We start from the raw sequence: 17,101 nt of genomic DNA on the forward strand, positions 1-17,101 counted from the left end.
TTGCTCATTTCACTGTTACTTCATTCTCCCACTCACCTGAACATTCAACTCTAGTGACCCAACATCAATTTGATTAAAGGTAATTGCTTAATATAAAAAATAATGTACTTAGGAAAAGTATCTGAGTTAATTGCCTTTTGCATTGTTGCGAAGTATCTGGAATGCCTTCCCTGATCTGACTCACCAGTTCTTTCCTCCCCATCCCCTCCCCCCACAAAAGTCTTCAACAAATCGTGCTTCTTCAATGAACCCTGTAAATCTTAAAATCCTCCTAGCCCCTCAAAAAATAAGTATTCAATAGTAGTGGGACTTAGTCTTAGAACTAACAATGTGCTTGCTAAACTGCCCTAAACACAATAGTTTAATCTCCTAAGGATTGTAAAACTTTGGTCTAATTCCAGTTGTTGGGTTTAGTGTGCAGTTACTGGGTGGTGTTGGTGGCCTGTGATATACAGGAGGTCAAACTAGATGATCTTGTGTGGTCCCCCTTCTGGCTTTTAAGACCCCATTTGCTCCTTGAATTTCTTGTCTCATTGCTTCCATTTGTATGTTGGCTGTGTATACTGCAAGCTTCCTGGAGCATGGTACTTGTCTGAAAAGCACTTTGCACACCACTGGAAATACATAAATAACATTTTTAATGAACTCTTGGTCTGATAAGGGGAGGCTTTCAGCATGTATTGCCAAAGTCCATGAAAATGTTCATATTTTCTTTGCTGCTCACCGCTAACTCCACACCCTTCTCCATCAACGAGGTAAACTGGAATTTTAACCACAATGATATGAAAGTTAATGAAGCACTAGCGGTGTGTACCTGTAAAAAGTAACCACAGTGTCATGGGAGCCACAAGAAGGGAGCTGCCCATAAGTGGCAGGCTGTGAAAAAACAGTTTACAGGGATTTAGCTTTAACATGGATTTGAAGTAAGCTTCAGTCTTAACCAGGCTGAGAGGACTGAGGGGCCACTGTGCATTTCAATTTATATTTAGTGGTGACAAAGAGAGACCCAGGACATCAGAATAAGTCTTCAGATCACTTTTACCTGCAGTGATCTGCCAGATGGACCCATGAAGTGCTGCCCTTTTCTCAGCAATAACCATCATGTTATCAACATGAAGAAGTTCCTCAAAAGGCGTTGGCTCAGCTTCCATCTCTTCCTCCTCAGCTTCCTCCTCCCCATTGTCTTCTTCCTCACCAACACCACCCAGTACAGTTTCTCGCCTTTCCACCCTATGGCCTTTGGCCTGACTCTCCTGTCTGGCCTTCCACTGTAAGCTCTCAGTGGTGTAAATTGGCTGCCCGCTGCTGTCTGATGAAGAGCCTGGACTGGAGAGAGAGCCTCCTTCTTGGGTATAGATGGAGGAGAGATAGAGAAGGTTCTCCTGAGCATCTGAAGGCAAAGGAGGCTCCATGTCTGACAGGATCCTAGAAAGAGAAGGAGGGAACCAAAGCATTACAAGCAAGAAGAGACTCCAGGACAGAGGCTTATGGAATCCAGCAGCTCTTAAACTGGGGCTCTTCTAAACCCGCTCTCTCATGCCATCGAGATGGTGCACATGACAGAGGTGGTAATCCTCCCAAGCTGAGTGGGGTCCTAGGCTACTTACTCTCCCTCTTTGTTTTCTTAAATATTCTGATTTTTTTCTTCATTTCCCCCCTAATGATTTTCATGAAAAAGCACAGATTACAACCCTTATAACCTCTCACTACTTTGTTAACCTCAACCAGCTTCATCATGATTCTTTGCCCATATTGCTTTTCGGATACCTCAAATGTGGATTTTTTTTGTCACCAATTTCTAGTTTCTCAACTCTACTAAATTAGTTTTTTGAAAGAGAGACCTGAAAAATTCTGCTGCTTTCTCTCTTGTAGCACCAGTGGAGAGCAGAGCAGAAACAATATAGGTTTAGTATACACCAAAGGGTTTCCACAGAGGTGACAGCAGGTCAGTGAAGGAGTCCCAGCCACAACTGAACATACTTCTTTTCAATGTCTCTGAGCAGGTTGCATATGATCTGCTTCCTGTCCCCTCTTTTCTTTTTCAAAGAGATGGGGGTCACACCTACCGCTGCAGGAGGTGTGGGGTCGCCCAGCAAGGAGCTTCCAAACATTCATCAATGAGCTTTATCCACTGCAAGGAAACTCTACGGTGAAACAGCTTCCTTTTGTTTATCTGACTCTGTGAAAGGCGTCTCACTTTCCTCCCTTTAAAAAAAAAAAAAAAAATGAAGAGGGGACTCTCAACGTAAGAAAAATATGTTTATAACCAACCTTTTACATTTCTATAGCACCTTTCACCCTTAAGAGGCAGAGTTAACGTGCTTTACAGGCCATCATTCCAACCAGCTGTGGAATGCAGCTGCCTCTGGAGTGAGACACAACATACGAATATTTGGCAGTTTCAACAACTCTAAAAGTTCAGGACAGGAAGTGAAGCACAGCCCACCCAAAGGCAACATATGCATAAGTAGGAAGAACAAAATGAGAACAGCCATAGTGGGGTCTGGTCAGGACACTAAGAGTAACCCCGGGGTGTTGCAAAAGCAGCACTGTATGACCTAGTGGTCTGAGCACATCACTGGAAGCCAGGGATTTCTAAGAACTGCATATTATGAGAAGTCCAACTGGCATCTGTAATAACAAAACTACTGGTTCAGGTTTTATGTATAAAACAGAACTTTAGCAGTGCATTGCTCTCAACACCATGCTGGGGCATTGGTCCCTTACAGGAAAAATTACCACCTTTCAAGTCTTGATAAAACCCATAATGAAGTTTTGGAAATCATTTTTCCATATATTACAATGAACTAAACGGTACCCAGAAAGTGCAAGTTAAAAAGCATGAAAACCAAGATCTTGAAAGCCATAGTAAATTAATGTGACCAGTACAATTAGGATCCTGAATTTCTGACTTGAAAGAAGTATCATCTTTCCCATTCCTTGCACTGAAACAGGAGAGGATTTTAAAGCCATCTTCATATAGAATCTAAAGAATTTCAGACTCACTTACTGGCTTTAGCTTTGGTGTTGGCAGTCAAAATCTCAGCAACCCAGTTGATCAGGTACTGAGGCCTGTGTTCTGAAGATTCAGAACACTGCTTCAGGTCAGCAAACATTTTCTCTAGCAGGGTCTGTGTAAAGTTTCGGGACTGGAGGCCCTTTAGCAGAGGCTGCCAGAAGTAGTAAAATGTCTGAGGGATTTTGAAATCCAGCAACTGTTTATTTTCTATGGGGAAAAAACAAAAACACTACACTTAAATGGTAAAGTATTTTAAACATAGTATCTGGTTCAGTGATAGCTCAAAAGTGAGTAGCATATACTGTATTCAGTGGCCCTATATTACTCCTGGCATCCCACTCTGAATCAGTTATAATCAGTAAAGACAGGAAAAACAATGAATGGATAATTAGGTAAGTAATACAATTTTTCAAGGAAAGCAGAAAATATGAAGCTTGATCTAATCATGTTGTAAGCCACAGGAAAACCTCTCTCTGTTTTGCTAATGCTTTGCCATCATAAGCTCAACTCCCACATAATTAAGAGCTAATCTATCTAAAAAGGTACTATAAAAAGGATTAGTATAGGGTAAAGCAACATAGTACTGAGCAGCTCCGAAGAGCTCTACTACTGTTGATATAATTACAGAAACGTGAAAATAACCCCCTGGGAATCTTAGCTGGGGATTCTCAATTGGTCCCAATGGAGTTAGTCACCCGATTTCCAATGAAAATAGGGCTTGGGTGCCCAACACTCTTTAGACTGGCATTTTAAAGGGGCCAATGTTCATGTCTATCAGTGCAGTCTCACCCAGCCTGTGAGCAGCAACACAGAAGTGAGTCACAGCTAGAGGCAGTCATACAAGGGTAAGAAAATTATTTTTGACCAGTTCCAAATGGAAATTCCTGTGGTCTCCATGAAAACCATAGCTACTGTAGATACAGCAAGAGAGGCATACAGTCACAATCAGACTTAGAAGGAAGCCTCCGCTTGCAACCACTTAACTGCAACATTGACATGGAAATTCTGCCTTCATGCGTGTAGGAGTGGGTACAGAAGCAGAAGGCAGACATGAAAATAAAAGGGCCTCCAAAAAGATGGGGTAGGATTTACAAAAATGTGGAGTAGACAGAAGGGGCAGGAGAGTAGGCCTGGCGCAAGTACACAGCATGTTTCAAGACAAATTGAACTAATGCAAACTTAGTTTTTCATCATAATGAGAAAACATATTAAGCCTAACTCACTGTCTTACCCTGATGTGTTCATTTAAGGGATTTCACAAAGTCTGAGACACTAACCTTCACACTTGATATTTAAAGTCTCCAGCTGTTCCACAGTTGGAATGAGAGAGCCATCATCTAGCAGAGCTTCAGCCACCACCTCCCTAGAACAAATAGAAATCTCCATTAGTCCCACCCGTACCTTGCATTTCCAAAGCATCTCTTGTCCTGACCCCCAAAACACTTCACCTGCTATACACATGGGCTTCATTTCACCTGCTGCTGAAATGTGGTGGGACGTGGCAGCTCCTTAATAGGCAGGTTTGGCAGGATTTAACTTTAACCAACTAAGGTCATTAAATGTCAACTTCAGCTGACACCCTCAAATAAACACCAAAACAAAACAAAAAAACCCAATTGATAAACAAGCAGCATAAATGCAGCCTCCATCCCCCTTGCACCTGCAGGGATTGGGTGTCACCAGCCCTGTGGCAGCACAGAGAGCCCTGTGCAGCCCTGCCATCACAGATCTACTTTCTCACACACCAGTTGGGAGTGCGGGGGTCTCTGCTCTGCTCTACCAAGACCCACTCACTCAAGTCCCATGACAGTGGAACTGCAGAGGGCTCCCTGAGACACACAATCCCTGGAGGCACAAGGTGTGAGAAGATGGCAGCAGTCCTGGAGGGACAGAGCAGAGATCCCCAGCCCCGACTGTGAGGAGTACTCCAGCAGGAGATATTCAGTAGTGGCATGGCCTCTCCCATGGTTGGGGGATTAGCCAGGCCGCTGACACCCAGCAGAAACTTCAATTAAAAATTGGTAAAAATAAAAATTGAGTTCTGCCAAGCCTATTAATAGGGCCCCAAAACACTATACGAACTGTAGTCTAGGAGTTAAAATACCCACTAAAACTGGAAGGGAAATACAATCCTCCAAACCAGAATGTGACCAGGACACTATGGTTAATACTTGTACTCTGGTAATGGGGGAAAATCCCAAGGCACTGAGATTTCAAAAGCAGTGCAGGGGATTCAGCACTATGTTTTTCATTAAAATGATTCTTTTCGATATGCGTGGTAGAGGTCTAACAACCAGGATCTATAATGACCACAAGCAGTCAGGACTGTTAAGTCCCATCTGAAAGATGACATCTCTGAACCTCTGGCAGAAAAGCATCCCCATCACTATGTTAAAGATACCAGTTCAAATGTCAGAAGAAGGGCACCCCCTACTGAATTGCCAATGCCATTTTCTGCAGTACCTGGGATGTACTTTGAGGTCTCCCATCCTAACAGCAGCCATGGTTAGCATGGGAGAGCTGAAGCTCACAGCCCAAGATGGCGTGCAATTGCTAGTACAAGGGCTTGGTGCAATGGAAGTGGGAGACAGAGGAAACTTATTTAAACTCTCTGGTTCAGATAGGTTGAGCTGGAGGTTGGTAGTGAGAAGCAGCAGTAGGTCCAGGTTTAAATTCCTACAGCCACTCATTATTTGAATAAGGGCTTCGGCTTAGTCCAATGTTTGGTAATACACAAAGGACAGCATTAAAAATAACAGCGCAAATATCAAACCAGCCATTTTCAAATGCAGAATGCTCAAGTGAGAGGAAATGGCATCTCTGTTTCTATTTTCTTTGGGTTTACAGAGGCAGAACCAGAGTTAAACAAGACATGCTTTGTTACAGGATGTCTGAGGCTTTTATTGTCCAGTGTGGGGGGGGGAGGGAGATCCCCAAACCCAAATCTGAACATCAAGGCAAGTTAAATAGACCTAAGATTCTATAGACATGAGCTGAATTCAAAGGCCTTTGGGTGCAGGTAAAACATACACAAACACTACACCAAATTGCAGCAACTAAGTGATTCAGCGAGACCCCAGCTGCTAGAAAGGCCAGCAGCAGACTGTGACTTGCTTACAGAATAGGTTCAGATTTAGATCCCTCTCTTTTCTGGAATCTGTTCTAGGATAATTACTATATTCCTAGGTACAATGACTGTTCCTCACTGACTATTTAAGGTCACATCCATGGAGATGCAGCCTCAAACTTGTGATTATGCAAACAGGGATGACAACCACAGTTGACTCAGGGAGGCGACTGGATCGATCCCCTGAGGCAGAGGTGGCCAACCTGTGGCTCTGGAGCCACACTTCTTGTATAGGCACCAACTTCGGGGCTGGAGCTACAGGTGCCAACTTTCCAATGTGCTGGGGGATGTTCACTGCTCAACCCCTGGTTCTGCCACAGGCCCTGCCCCCATTCCACCCCTTCCTGCCCCCTCCCCTGAGCCTGCAGTGCCCTCGCTCCTCCCCCTCCCACCCTCCCCAGAGCCTCCTGCACACCATGAAACAGCTGAAGGAGCAAGGGGGAGGCGCTGATCAGCAGGGCTGCTGGTGGGCGGGAGGCGCTGGGAGCAGGGGGACGCTGATGTGGGGCTGCTGATGTATTACTGTGGCTCTCTGGCAATATACATTGGTAAATTCTGGCTTCTTCTCAGGCTCAGGTTGGCCACCCCTGCCCTGAGGCCTCAGGAGATTCTTTAGCACTGGAAAGTGATTCTGCTTTTAATCTCTAGCGACATCTTTCTGCCTTTCCACCACTGCACACACGTGGTCTATATGGACAGAACCATAGCAATGAACTGGACCCAGAGTCATGTAGGAATGCTAAATGACATGTTTTCTCAGGTTGTATGGAGTACTAGAAGAGGTTAGTGGACCCCATTAGCCCTGGACTCTGCCACCTGGATTGCCAAAACCAGTGACCTAGTAAACTTGTCACTTTTAGTCTCCTTCCCTTCCTGCCTTCCCAGCAGCTTCTCTGTTTTCCTGCAAACAGGAGACCACTCCCATCGCTGCACACAGATATCTTATTGCTCGTTGCCCAGCTTACCACTTCTGCCAATACCATCTTTCAGCTGATCAGTGCCATCACCTCCGTGCCAGGCCTTCCCTACATTCCAATGTGACCCTTTTCCCCTCCTCGATGGTTCTCAGTCTGAGGGAAGGGCAAGGAACAAACATCAGGTAGGAAGTGGGTCATACCTTAATTCCCTGTCAACGCCCAGACTGGCACTGCTGTATGGCCAAGCCAGGCACGGCACTTCAGATGGTGTGGGAGAACAGGCCAAGAAGGGGACCCTCGCAGAGTGCACACTACCAGTAGCGCTCTCATACAGACACAAACCAAGCTCACGCACCCCTGTTCATCCTAACTGTGGTAGCGTGTCATAGGGAGAAGGCAGCCTCTCAGGTAGGAAGGTCTGAGACCACTTAGGGCTTCATATGTTAAACACACCATTTTAAATTCCACCCACTTGTCAATACCCAGCCTCAGCAGATCCTGGAGCACAACCCTATTGTGCTGAGGGCAAGAAACTGTACTTATCAAGCAGCCTACCAACATTCTGCACTAGCTGCAGCTTTCCATTACATTTAAGATCAAGTCCCAAATACAGTGCATTGCAATACTCAGTCTAGAGATGAGAAGACACGGATCATAGTTAAGGCTACGTTCATGTCACGGAGGTCATGGAATCCGGGACTTCCAGAGACCTCCTTGACATTCTCTGCTTCAGCCCCAGGGGTTGTAGGACTCTGGAGCTGACAGCCAGTGGGGCCCTGGCAGGGTTCCAGCAACAGGCGACAGCAGTGACAAGTGACAGGAAGCCCCCTGCAAAGTTCCAGCAACAGGTGACAGACTCCTGAGGGGCCAGAAGGCGACAACCTCACGCGGGAGAGAGGGGGAAGCCTCAGGCAAGCGGCTGGCGTGTCTTGTTTTCTCTGTGGGAAATATGGTTACCCTGCAGCTCCCAGCCGCCCTGGGCAGAAGGAAAACCCCACAGCTCCCAGACACCACAGCGGTGGGGGAAACTGCAGCAGCAAAAGTCACAGACAGGCCCTGGCTTCTGTGAATTTTTGTTTATTGCCTGTGAGCTGTCCTTGACTTTTACTAAAAATAACGGTAACAAAATCTTAGCGTTAATCATAGTGCAAGATCCATAACCGGGAGAGAACACAGCAACCTCACCCAATGCTACTATTTGATCATCTGGAAACAGCTGGGAGTGAAACCAGACTCCAAGTCATGGGCTTTGGTCACAAACGTTGATTGTACACCCTCAGAAGGGCTGAGAGAACCTCACCCAACTACTCTGCTTCTTTCCCCCAGTGACTGAGCTACAGCCAGCTTGCTCTCATCCATGGGCCGATAGCACCCAGACACCAGGAAATGCATTTGGCTGCACTCTTCAGATCAGATGAGACAGCAATTTAAACCTGGGCATCGCCAACATACTGAAAATGCTTCAGACTATGCCTCCTCACTACATCTCCTCATATATGCACTGAATAAGAAGGGTGACACAGTAGAGTCTTCCAATACCCAACACAAGAGTGTCCTTGGAGCAGAATACACCAATCGCCAGTTTGCACCTTCTAGCCACCAGGGAATTAGCACATTTTTGAAGGGTTAACTAGGAAAATGAAAGCAAAAATTCTTTCCCATTTTTTAAACATAAATACACCTCTACCCCGATATAACACGACCTGATATAACACGAATTAGGATATAATGCGGCAAAGCAGTGCTCGGGGCAGGTGGGGCTGCGCACTCTGGTGGATCAAAGCAAGTTCGATATAACACAGTTTCACCTATAATGTGGTAAGATTTTTTGGCTCCCGAGGACAGCGTTATATCGGGGGAGAGGTGTATCTGCAAAAATTCACAGGAAACTGTTGATATGCCCCATCTTCCCAAGAAAGAGGGCTATGGTAGTTCTTTAAGAACTAGTCTCTCTTTACAGGCTTCCTAGAGGTGATATCTCTGTAGTACCAGTGGCACTAGTTAGAATTCCCTGGACTGACAGAGTATTTCTAGCACTGCCAGAAACATGCACAACACAGAGCAGTTCCAGTTGGCTCCTTGGGGCCTCTGTACAGTTAAGCAAGAGAGTGCTTATCAGGCCAACGGTATGCATCATAAAGCATGCCTCCTGTTCTCTCTGCTGCTTTTGCATCCAAATACCATTCTCTGCTCTCTCTTTGGGGTCAAAAGGCAATTGGCAGATTCATGGCAGAACTTCAAACTGGGACCGAGAAGCTGTAGGGAGGCAGAGGTTTTATTTTTAATGCTTCAGTGGCTTATTGGCCATTCACTTGTAGTTTACAGACAACTCCAATTAAGGAAGGTAGGTTTGCTCTTAGAAGAGGCAAGATCCATTGGCATTATCAAGTAGGAACCTATGCTATGCTACAGCATTGGTGTTGCTATATAAAGATCAATGGAAACAAGAGTGTGACAGGGTCTTATTTTCATTTTTAATATAGTAATGTACTACTGCTAATAAAAAAGGCAAAAGACACAGATAGGATTCTTTTATGGGAGATGCTTTTAATCACTCTTGACTCTCAAAGAAAGCCTGTGGGAGGAAGAGAAATGTCACTCCAGTCAGAGCATCATTTCCAGCTGCTGGAAATAGGTACAGCATCCCCTTAACTATAAATATAACAGCCCATACTGTTCTTTACAAGTTTGTAGCTCTGGACTTAGTAATAAAGATAGAATGAGAGGAAGTGTGGTCTAATGCACCAAGCATGGGACTGGAAGCCAGATAATCCTGAATCCAAATCCTGGCTCTGCCCCTCTGGCTTATCACATGGCCTCCATCAAGCAATTTCACTTTTCTGTACCTCAGTTTCCCCATCCAAAAGAGGAGTAGTTCTTGAACATGTTTGCTATAAGTCACAGCAAAGAGATTCCAGCAGAGTTTGTTCCTCCAGCAGTTCACCATTCCCCAGCTATCTCACCTGCTTAGTGCAGTACATTTGCACAGCATTTCTGAGAATGTGGCTGTATCTGTGGGTAGTGGCACCTCTCCCATTTCGTCAATCAGTTCCACAGGGCCGATGGATGAAAAGAAGGATGCTTCTATTTTTACAGGCCGACATGCATACACGCACCACAATTTTTAATTGTAACTAATGACTTTTTGATGCATCAGTTTGTAGATGCTCAGCCCAACACACACTGAAGGGGTCTGATTTTTCAGGTAAGCGCTCAGTAGATTACTTTTACAGCACCTCTCTAGTTGTGCCTCATAGCTGTGCATACATAAATTAACACAATATCCATCTTTATATCCAATTTTGCATTATGCTCCCTTCAGTTTGTTCAATGGTTTAGTCCAGCGATTGTTTTCAACCGTTCTATTTTGCCCACACAGTGTAAGGGACAAAGGCTTAAATTCTCTCACAACCATCTGCAGATACCAGGGGAGGTCCCAGCATCCACTGCCTAGAGGCCCGGGGTCCATCATGATGGGCATCGAGCACTTTTGGTGGGCACTTGCTGACAGAAGAAAGAAGCCCATTTCAGGTTTTTGTAGGACTGTGTTGTTGCTTCCTTTTCTTGAGCCTCTCCCTGTAGGTTCCAGGCATGGGAGTGGACCCAAACAGGGTCTCAAAGGACATGACTGCATGAAATAGCCCAGATCTCAGTCAACTGCTCGTCCTCTTTCCTATAGTGGACTCCAAGATGGGAAGCAGGAGTTTGTTTATGGAATCGGGGGGAGGGGGGGTGCGTGCGGGCACAGGGAGAAGAGAGAGACACCAGTGGCTTTTGGTGCAAGCATGAGATTTGCCAGCTATGCATAGCTTTCTTGTCACTTTTGCAGGAGTTTAGAAGAGACAGCTGCCTCCCTGCAGTTGCAGCCCTAGCCCTCACTAAATGAGTTCAGTCCTCTACCCAAGGGAAAAGACAGTTACTCACCGTAGTAACTGTTGTTCTTCGAGATGTGTTGCTCCTATCCATTCCAGTCAGGTGTGCGCACCGTGCGTGCACGGCATCTCGGAACTTTTTTACCCTAGCAACTCCGGCGGGCCGGCTGGCGCCCCCTGGAGTGGCGCCGCTATGGCGCCTGTTATATACCCCAGCCGGCCCGTCCGCTCCTCAGTTCCTTCTTGCCGGCTACTCCGACAGTGGGGAAGGAGGGCGGGTCTGGAATGGATAGGAGCAACACATCTCGAAGAACAACAGTTACTACGGTGAGTAACCGTCTTTTCTTCTTCGAGTGATTGCTCCTATGCATTCCAGTCAGGTGATTCCCAAGCCTTACCTAGGCGGTGGGGTCGGAGTGAGACGTGGCGGAGTGTAATACCGCTGAGCCGAAGGCTGCGTCGTCTCGAGACTGCTGCACCAACGCGTAATGGGAGGCGAAGGTGTGGACCGAAAACCAGGTGGCCGCTCGACAGATGTCCTGGATGGGGACATGGGCCAGGAAGGCGGCCAACGAGGCGTGCGCTCTCGTGGAGTGAGCGGTGAGGCGGCATGGTGGCACGCGAGCAAGCTCGTAGCAGGTCCGGATGCACGCTGTGACCCAGGAGGAAAACCGTTGGGAGGATATCGGCTCGCCTTTCATGCGGTCAGCAACCGCTACGAACAGCTGGGGCGAACGCCGGAAGGGCTTCGTCTGCTCAATGTAGAAAGCGAGTGCCCTGCGGACATCGAGGGTATGTAGCTGTTGTTCCCGAGGCGAGGCATGCGGCTTTGGAAAGAAAACCGGGAGGAAGATCTCCTGGTTCAGGTGGAAGGGCGAGACCACCTTTGGGAGGAAGGCCGGGTGAGGTCGAAGCTGCACCTTGTCCGCGTGGAAGACGGTGTATGGAGGACTAACAGTTAGAGCGCGTAGCTCAGAGACTCGCCTCGCTGATGTAATGGCTACGAGGAAGGCCGTCTTCCAGGAGAGGTAGAGCAGGGAACACGTGGCCAAGGGCTCGAAGGGGGGACCCATCAGCTTGGCCAGCACGAGGTTCAAATCCCAGGTCGGGGCAGGACGCCGCACCGGTGGGTACAAGCGGTCCAGGCCTTTAAGGAAGCGGGAAACCATCTGGTTGGAGAAGATGGACCGACCTTCCACGGATGGACGAAAGGCGGACACTGCTGCCAGGTGAACCCTCAAGGAGGAGACCGCAAGACCTTGCTCCTTAAGGTACCAGAGGTAGTCCAGGATGGTAGGGATTGAGGCCTCGTTGGTCACACCAGAGCGCGAACCGCTTCCACTTCGCCAGATAGGTGGAGCGAGTGGAAGGCTTTCTGCTCTCTAGCAGGACTTGCTGCACTGCCGCCGAACAGTCCCTCTCTGCGTGGGTCAACCACTCAGGTACCAAGCTGTAAGATGGAGGGACTGCAGGCTCGGATGGCGGAGCGTGCCGAAGTCCTGGGTGATGAGGTCCGGCCACAACGGAAGGGGGATGGGATCCCGAACGGAGAGCTCGAGCAGCAGGGAGTACCAATGCTGCCTCGGCCAGGCCGGAGCTACGAGAATGACGGCGGCTTTGTCCCTCCGAAGCTTCTGTAGCACCCGGTGTACGAGCGGGAACGGAGGGAAGGCGTAGAGGAGGCGATCCTTCCAGGAATACAGGAAGGCGTCCGACAGGGAGCCCGGCGAGTGACCCCGGAACGAGCAAAACAGGTGGCACTTCCTGTTCTCCTTGGACGCGAATAGGTCTACTTGGGGAAACCCCCACCTCTGGAAGATCGTGTGTACTACGTCTGGTCGGAGGGACCACTCGTGGGAGAGGAACGACCTGCTGAGATGGTCGGCCAGCGTGTTCTGCACACCCGGAAGAAAGGACGCTTCCAGGTGAATGGAGTGGGTCACGCAGAAGTCCCACAGGAGCATCGCTTCCTTGCAGAGGAGGGAGGAGCGGGCTCCGCCCTGCTTGTTCACGTAGAACATTGCTGTTGTATTGTCCGTGAACACTGTCACACAGCGGCCTTGCAGGTGGGTGCAGAAGGTGCGACAGGCCAGACGGATCGCTCGCAGCTCGCGTCCATTGATGTGGAGAGCGAGCTCCTGGGGCGACCACAGACCCCTGGGTGTGGAAGGTCGCCCAGGTGAGCTCCCCAACCGAGCGCTGAGGCATCCGTGGTCAGAGTGGCGCGACCGGGCGAGGCGGATGGAACGGGACTCCCGCACAGACGACCTGCGGGTCTAGCCACCAGTTGAGGGAGTAGAGGGTCGGCCTGGAGACTGTGACCACCATATCGATGGGATCTCGATGTGGTCGGTACACCGACGCGAGCCAAGACTGGAACAGGCGGAGGTGGAGCCGCGCGTACGCAGTGACATACGTGCATGATGCCATGTGGCCTAGGAGGCGGAGGCAGGAGCGCACCGTCGTGGTCGGGAAGGAGACGAGGTCCCGGATGATGGAGACCATCGTCTGATGTCGAGATTGCGGTAGGCAGGCTCGGGCTAACAAGGAGTCGAGGACCGCTCCAATGAACTCCACCCGCTGTGACGGAATCAAAGTGGACTTCTCGGCGTTGATGAGAAGACCGAGTCGCTGAAAGAGGGACAGGATTTGTGTCATCTGGTCCATTACCAGCTGTCAAGACTGTCCGCGAATCAGCCAGTCGTCGAGATACGGGTAGACGTGTATCTGACGACGGCGGAGGGCTGCGGCAACCACTGCCATGCATTTGGTAAACACCCTCGGTGCGGTAGCGAGCCCGAATGGTAACACGGCGAACTGGTAGTGGGCATTGTTGACCACAAAACGGAGGTAACGTCGATGAGGAGGATAGATCGCGACATGGAAGTAGGCGTCTTTCATGTCGAGGGCGGCAAACCAGTCTCCCGGATCCATAGAGGGAATGATGGTCCCCAAGGTGACCATGCGAAACTTGGGCTTGAGCAGGTATTTGTTCAGCTCGCGAAGGTCCAGGATAGGACGTAGCCCTCCTTTCGCCTTGGGGATGAGAAAATAACGGGAATAGAATCCCCTGCCCCGCCTGTCTTGAGGCACTGCCTCTATGGCACCCACGCTCAACAGAGTCTGGACCTCCTGTAAGAGGAGTTGCTCGTGAGAGGGGTCCCTGAAGAGGGACAGGGAGGGTGGGTGGGAAGGGGGGGGCGAAACAAACTGAAGGTGGTATCCCGACTGGACTGTTTGAAGCACCCAGTCGTCCGTTGTTAATTGGGACCACGCCGAAAAGAAATGGGACAGGCGGTTGTAAAATAAAGGGGTAGGATTCGGTAGGGAGAGTGATGGGCCGTCCTCGGGCGTCCCATCAAAAGGCCGGCTTGGAGCCTTGCGGGGCCTTGGAAGGGGCCTGGCCCTGGCTAACGCCTGTTTGCCGGATTGACGATGGCGATTTTGCCCCGGCCGCCTGCTGTTGTACGGGCGGTACCGCTGTTGAGGGAAAGACCGGGAGGGTTGTTGCCGGAAGGACCTGCGCTGTGGAGCTGGAGTGTGCATCCCTAGGGTGCGGATGGCAACTCGACCGTCCTTCAGGGTCTGGATCCGGGAATCAGTCTTTTCGGAAAAGAGACCCTGAGTGTCAAAAGGCAGGTCCTGTAATGTATATTGCACCTCTGGCGGCAGGGTGGAGGACTGGAGCCAGGAGATGCGGCGCATCGTCACGCCGGAGGCCAAGGTGCGAGCCCCCGAGTCCGCGGCGTCGAGGGCGGCCGTGATGGAGGACCTGGATGATTTCTTGCCCTCGTCCAGCATTGCCGAGAACTCCGGGCGGGAGGCTGTCGGCAGGAGCTCCGTAAACTTTGCCAGGGACGTCATGATGTCAAAGACGTACCTGGCGAGGAGGACCATCTGGTTGGCGATGCGCATCTGTAGGCCGCCCGCCGAGTAGACCTTGCGGCCTAACAGGTCCATTCTCCGCGCGTCTTTCAACTTTGGCGCAGGGGCAGGTTGACCATGCCTCTCCCGGTCGTTGACCGACTGGACAACCAACGAGTCCGGGGTTGGGTGAGTATATAGATACTCATAGCCCATGGGGGGGACGGAATATTTGCGCTCAACCCCACGAGCCGTAGGAGGGATGGACGCAGGCGTCTGCCAAAGTGTGGTGGCGTTTTTCTGAATTGTTCGCACAAACGGCAACGCCACTCTCACGGGAGCCTCGGACCCGACGACGTTAGTTATGGGGTCCTCGTCCTCCTGGACCTCCGCCACCGGAAGAGCCATAGCCGTCACCACGCAGCGAAGAAGGTCTTGGTGGGCCTTCAGATCTATAGGCGGAGGCTCCTTGGCCGAAGCTCCGGCCACCGCCTCGTCCGGTGAGGACGACGAAGACAACCCCTGGACAGCGGCCTCTGTCGAAGGATCTGCAGACTGCTCGCCAGCTGGGTCGGGCTGCATGGACTCCTCGTGGTCCGGCTCACGTGCAGGAGAAGGGGGCGGTCAGCTAACCGTCGCCTCTGGTACCCTGCGCTCGGAAGCAGGAGGTCTCGGGGGCAATGGCACCCCCTGAGTCTCGTACTGGGCCCACGGCACCCAGAAGCCCCACTGCTGTGCCCCCTGAGGATGACCTTGTGGGGTAGGCCGAAGGTGGGCAGCGCCGTCCACTGCGGAGGTGACCGATGCAGAGCGGGACGGCCATGGCGGTGCCGAGGCGCTGATGGAGTGCGCCGCCGACCGAGGCAGATCGGGCCCGGACGGTGCCGAGGATCGGTGCAGGCTCTCACGGTGCCGGGACGGTGACCGAGACCAACGGGAGCCGCGGTGCCGGGAGCTCGACCGGTGCCGGGAGCTCGACCGGGAGCTGGACCTGCGGTGCCGGGAGTGGCTGCGTGGGGAACGGTGCCGGGAACGGTGCCGGGACGGAGACCCTCGTCGGTGCCGACGCGACGGCGATCGGGACCTGGTACGACGTTGGGAGTGCGATCGGTACCGCGATGACGAGCGGTACCGAGACTGCGACCGACGTCGAGACGGCGATCGGTACCGCGATGGGGAGCGGTGCCGAGATCGCGATCGACGGGACGGGGACCTGCGGCGGGACCGGGAGCGCCGTCCGTGCCGTCTGTCCGGAGAGGGCGGCCGAAGCATCCTGGCCGGTTTCCCTGCCGATACGACAGCCCGCGCCGGCGGTGCCGGGGGCTCGGTGCCTCTATGAGCTGTATTAGCTCGCGTGCCGAGGAGAAAGTCTCCGGCGTTGATGGCAGCCGGCGAGAGCGAGCGGTGCTGGGTCTTCGAAGCCGCTGGCTTAGGCTGTGGTGCTGCGGTGCCTGAGCGGCTTGGTGCCGCCGGTGCGCTCTGCACCGAGGAAGCTTGCGGTGCCAGCGCGGACGGTGCCGGGGGTTGGAGCGACGCCTCCATTAGGAGTTGTTTCAAGCGAATATCTCGCTCCTTGCGAGTTCGCGGCTTGAAGGTGGAACAGAAAGAGCACTTATCTGTTCTATGTCCTTCGCCCAGGCAACGGAGGCAGGCGTCGTGTGGATCCCCAATTGGCATAGGCCGCTGGCACGACGCGCAGGGCTTAAAGCCCGGTGCCTTGGGCATGAGCCCGCACCGGGGGAGGAAAGGGAGGGGATACCCCCCTTAATTAGTTACGTTTAGGATAAGGTTAACTATGAAAAACTATCTACACTAAGTACTAAACGAACTATATACACGAGAAAGTAGCGAGAGCTAGGGTTGTGGAGGACAGAGAGCACTCCACAGTTCCAACTGGCCGTCACGGGCGGTAAGAAGGAACTGAGGAGCGGACGGGCCGGCTGGGGTATATAACAGGCGCCATAGCGGCGCCACTCCAGGGGGCGCCAGCCGGCCCGCCGGAGTTGCTAGGGTAAAAAAGTTCCGAGATGCCGTGCACGCACGGCGCGCACACCTGACTGGAATGCATAGGAGCAATCACTCGAAGAAGAATTTAGTGTGTGCACACGCTTGCTTACTGACCACCCTCCACTGAGTGAAGTGTTTTTCAGAAGATAAAGATCCACTGCCCCACCCCAAATTTTTATTGTAAGATAAAAAAATCCACATCCTAAATTGTTTTATTTTCAATTAGCTGTTTTGTGCCCTGCATGTCTCCTCTGTGGGAGCGGAGTACCAGACACGGACAAGATCAGTTGAGCAC

The 17,101-nt window shown here is 50.9% G+C and overlaps 1 protein-coding gene across 3 annotated transcripts in view; it reads right to left on the reverse strand.

Moving 5' to 3' along the window:
• The window catches only part of LAS1L (LAS1 like ribosome biogenesis factor), a 57,758-nt gene that overhangs the window by 18,083 nt on the left and 22,574 nt on the right, over positions 1–17,101 (reverse strand). For all 3 annotated transcript variants that reach the window (XM_045031366.1, XM_045031367.1, XM_045031364.1), the window contains exons 8-11: positions 4,297–4,382; positions 3,011–3,226; positions 2,067–2,205; positions 1,043–1,425 (exon numbers count right to left, since the gene is read on the reverse strand). In XM_045031366.1, the coding sequence (XP_044887301.1) occupies positions 1,043–1,425; positions 2,067–2,205; positions 3,011–3,226; positions 4,297–4,382 (824 nt within the window). The remainder of the gene's footprint in view (positions 1–1,042; positions 1,426–2,066; positions 2,206–3,010; positions 3,227–4,296; positions 4,383–17,101) is intronic.

This window comes from Mauremys mutica, chromosome 9 (genome assembly GCF_020497125.1).
Source record: "Mauremys mutica isolate MM-2020 ecotype Southern chromosome 9, ASM2049712v1, whole genome shotgun sequence".
NCBI classification, from domain to species: domain Eukaryota; kingdom Metazoa; phylum Chordata; order Testudines; family Geoemydidae; genus Mauremys; species Mauremys mutica.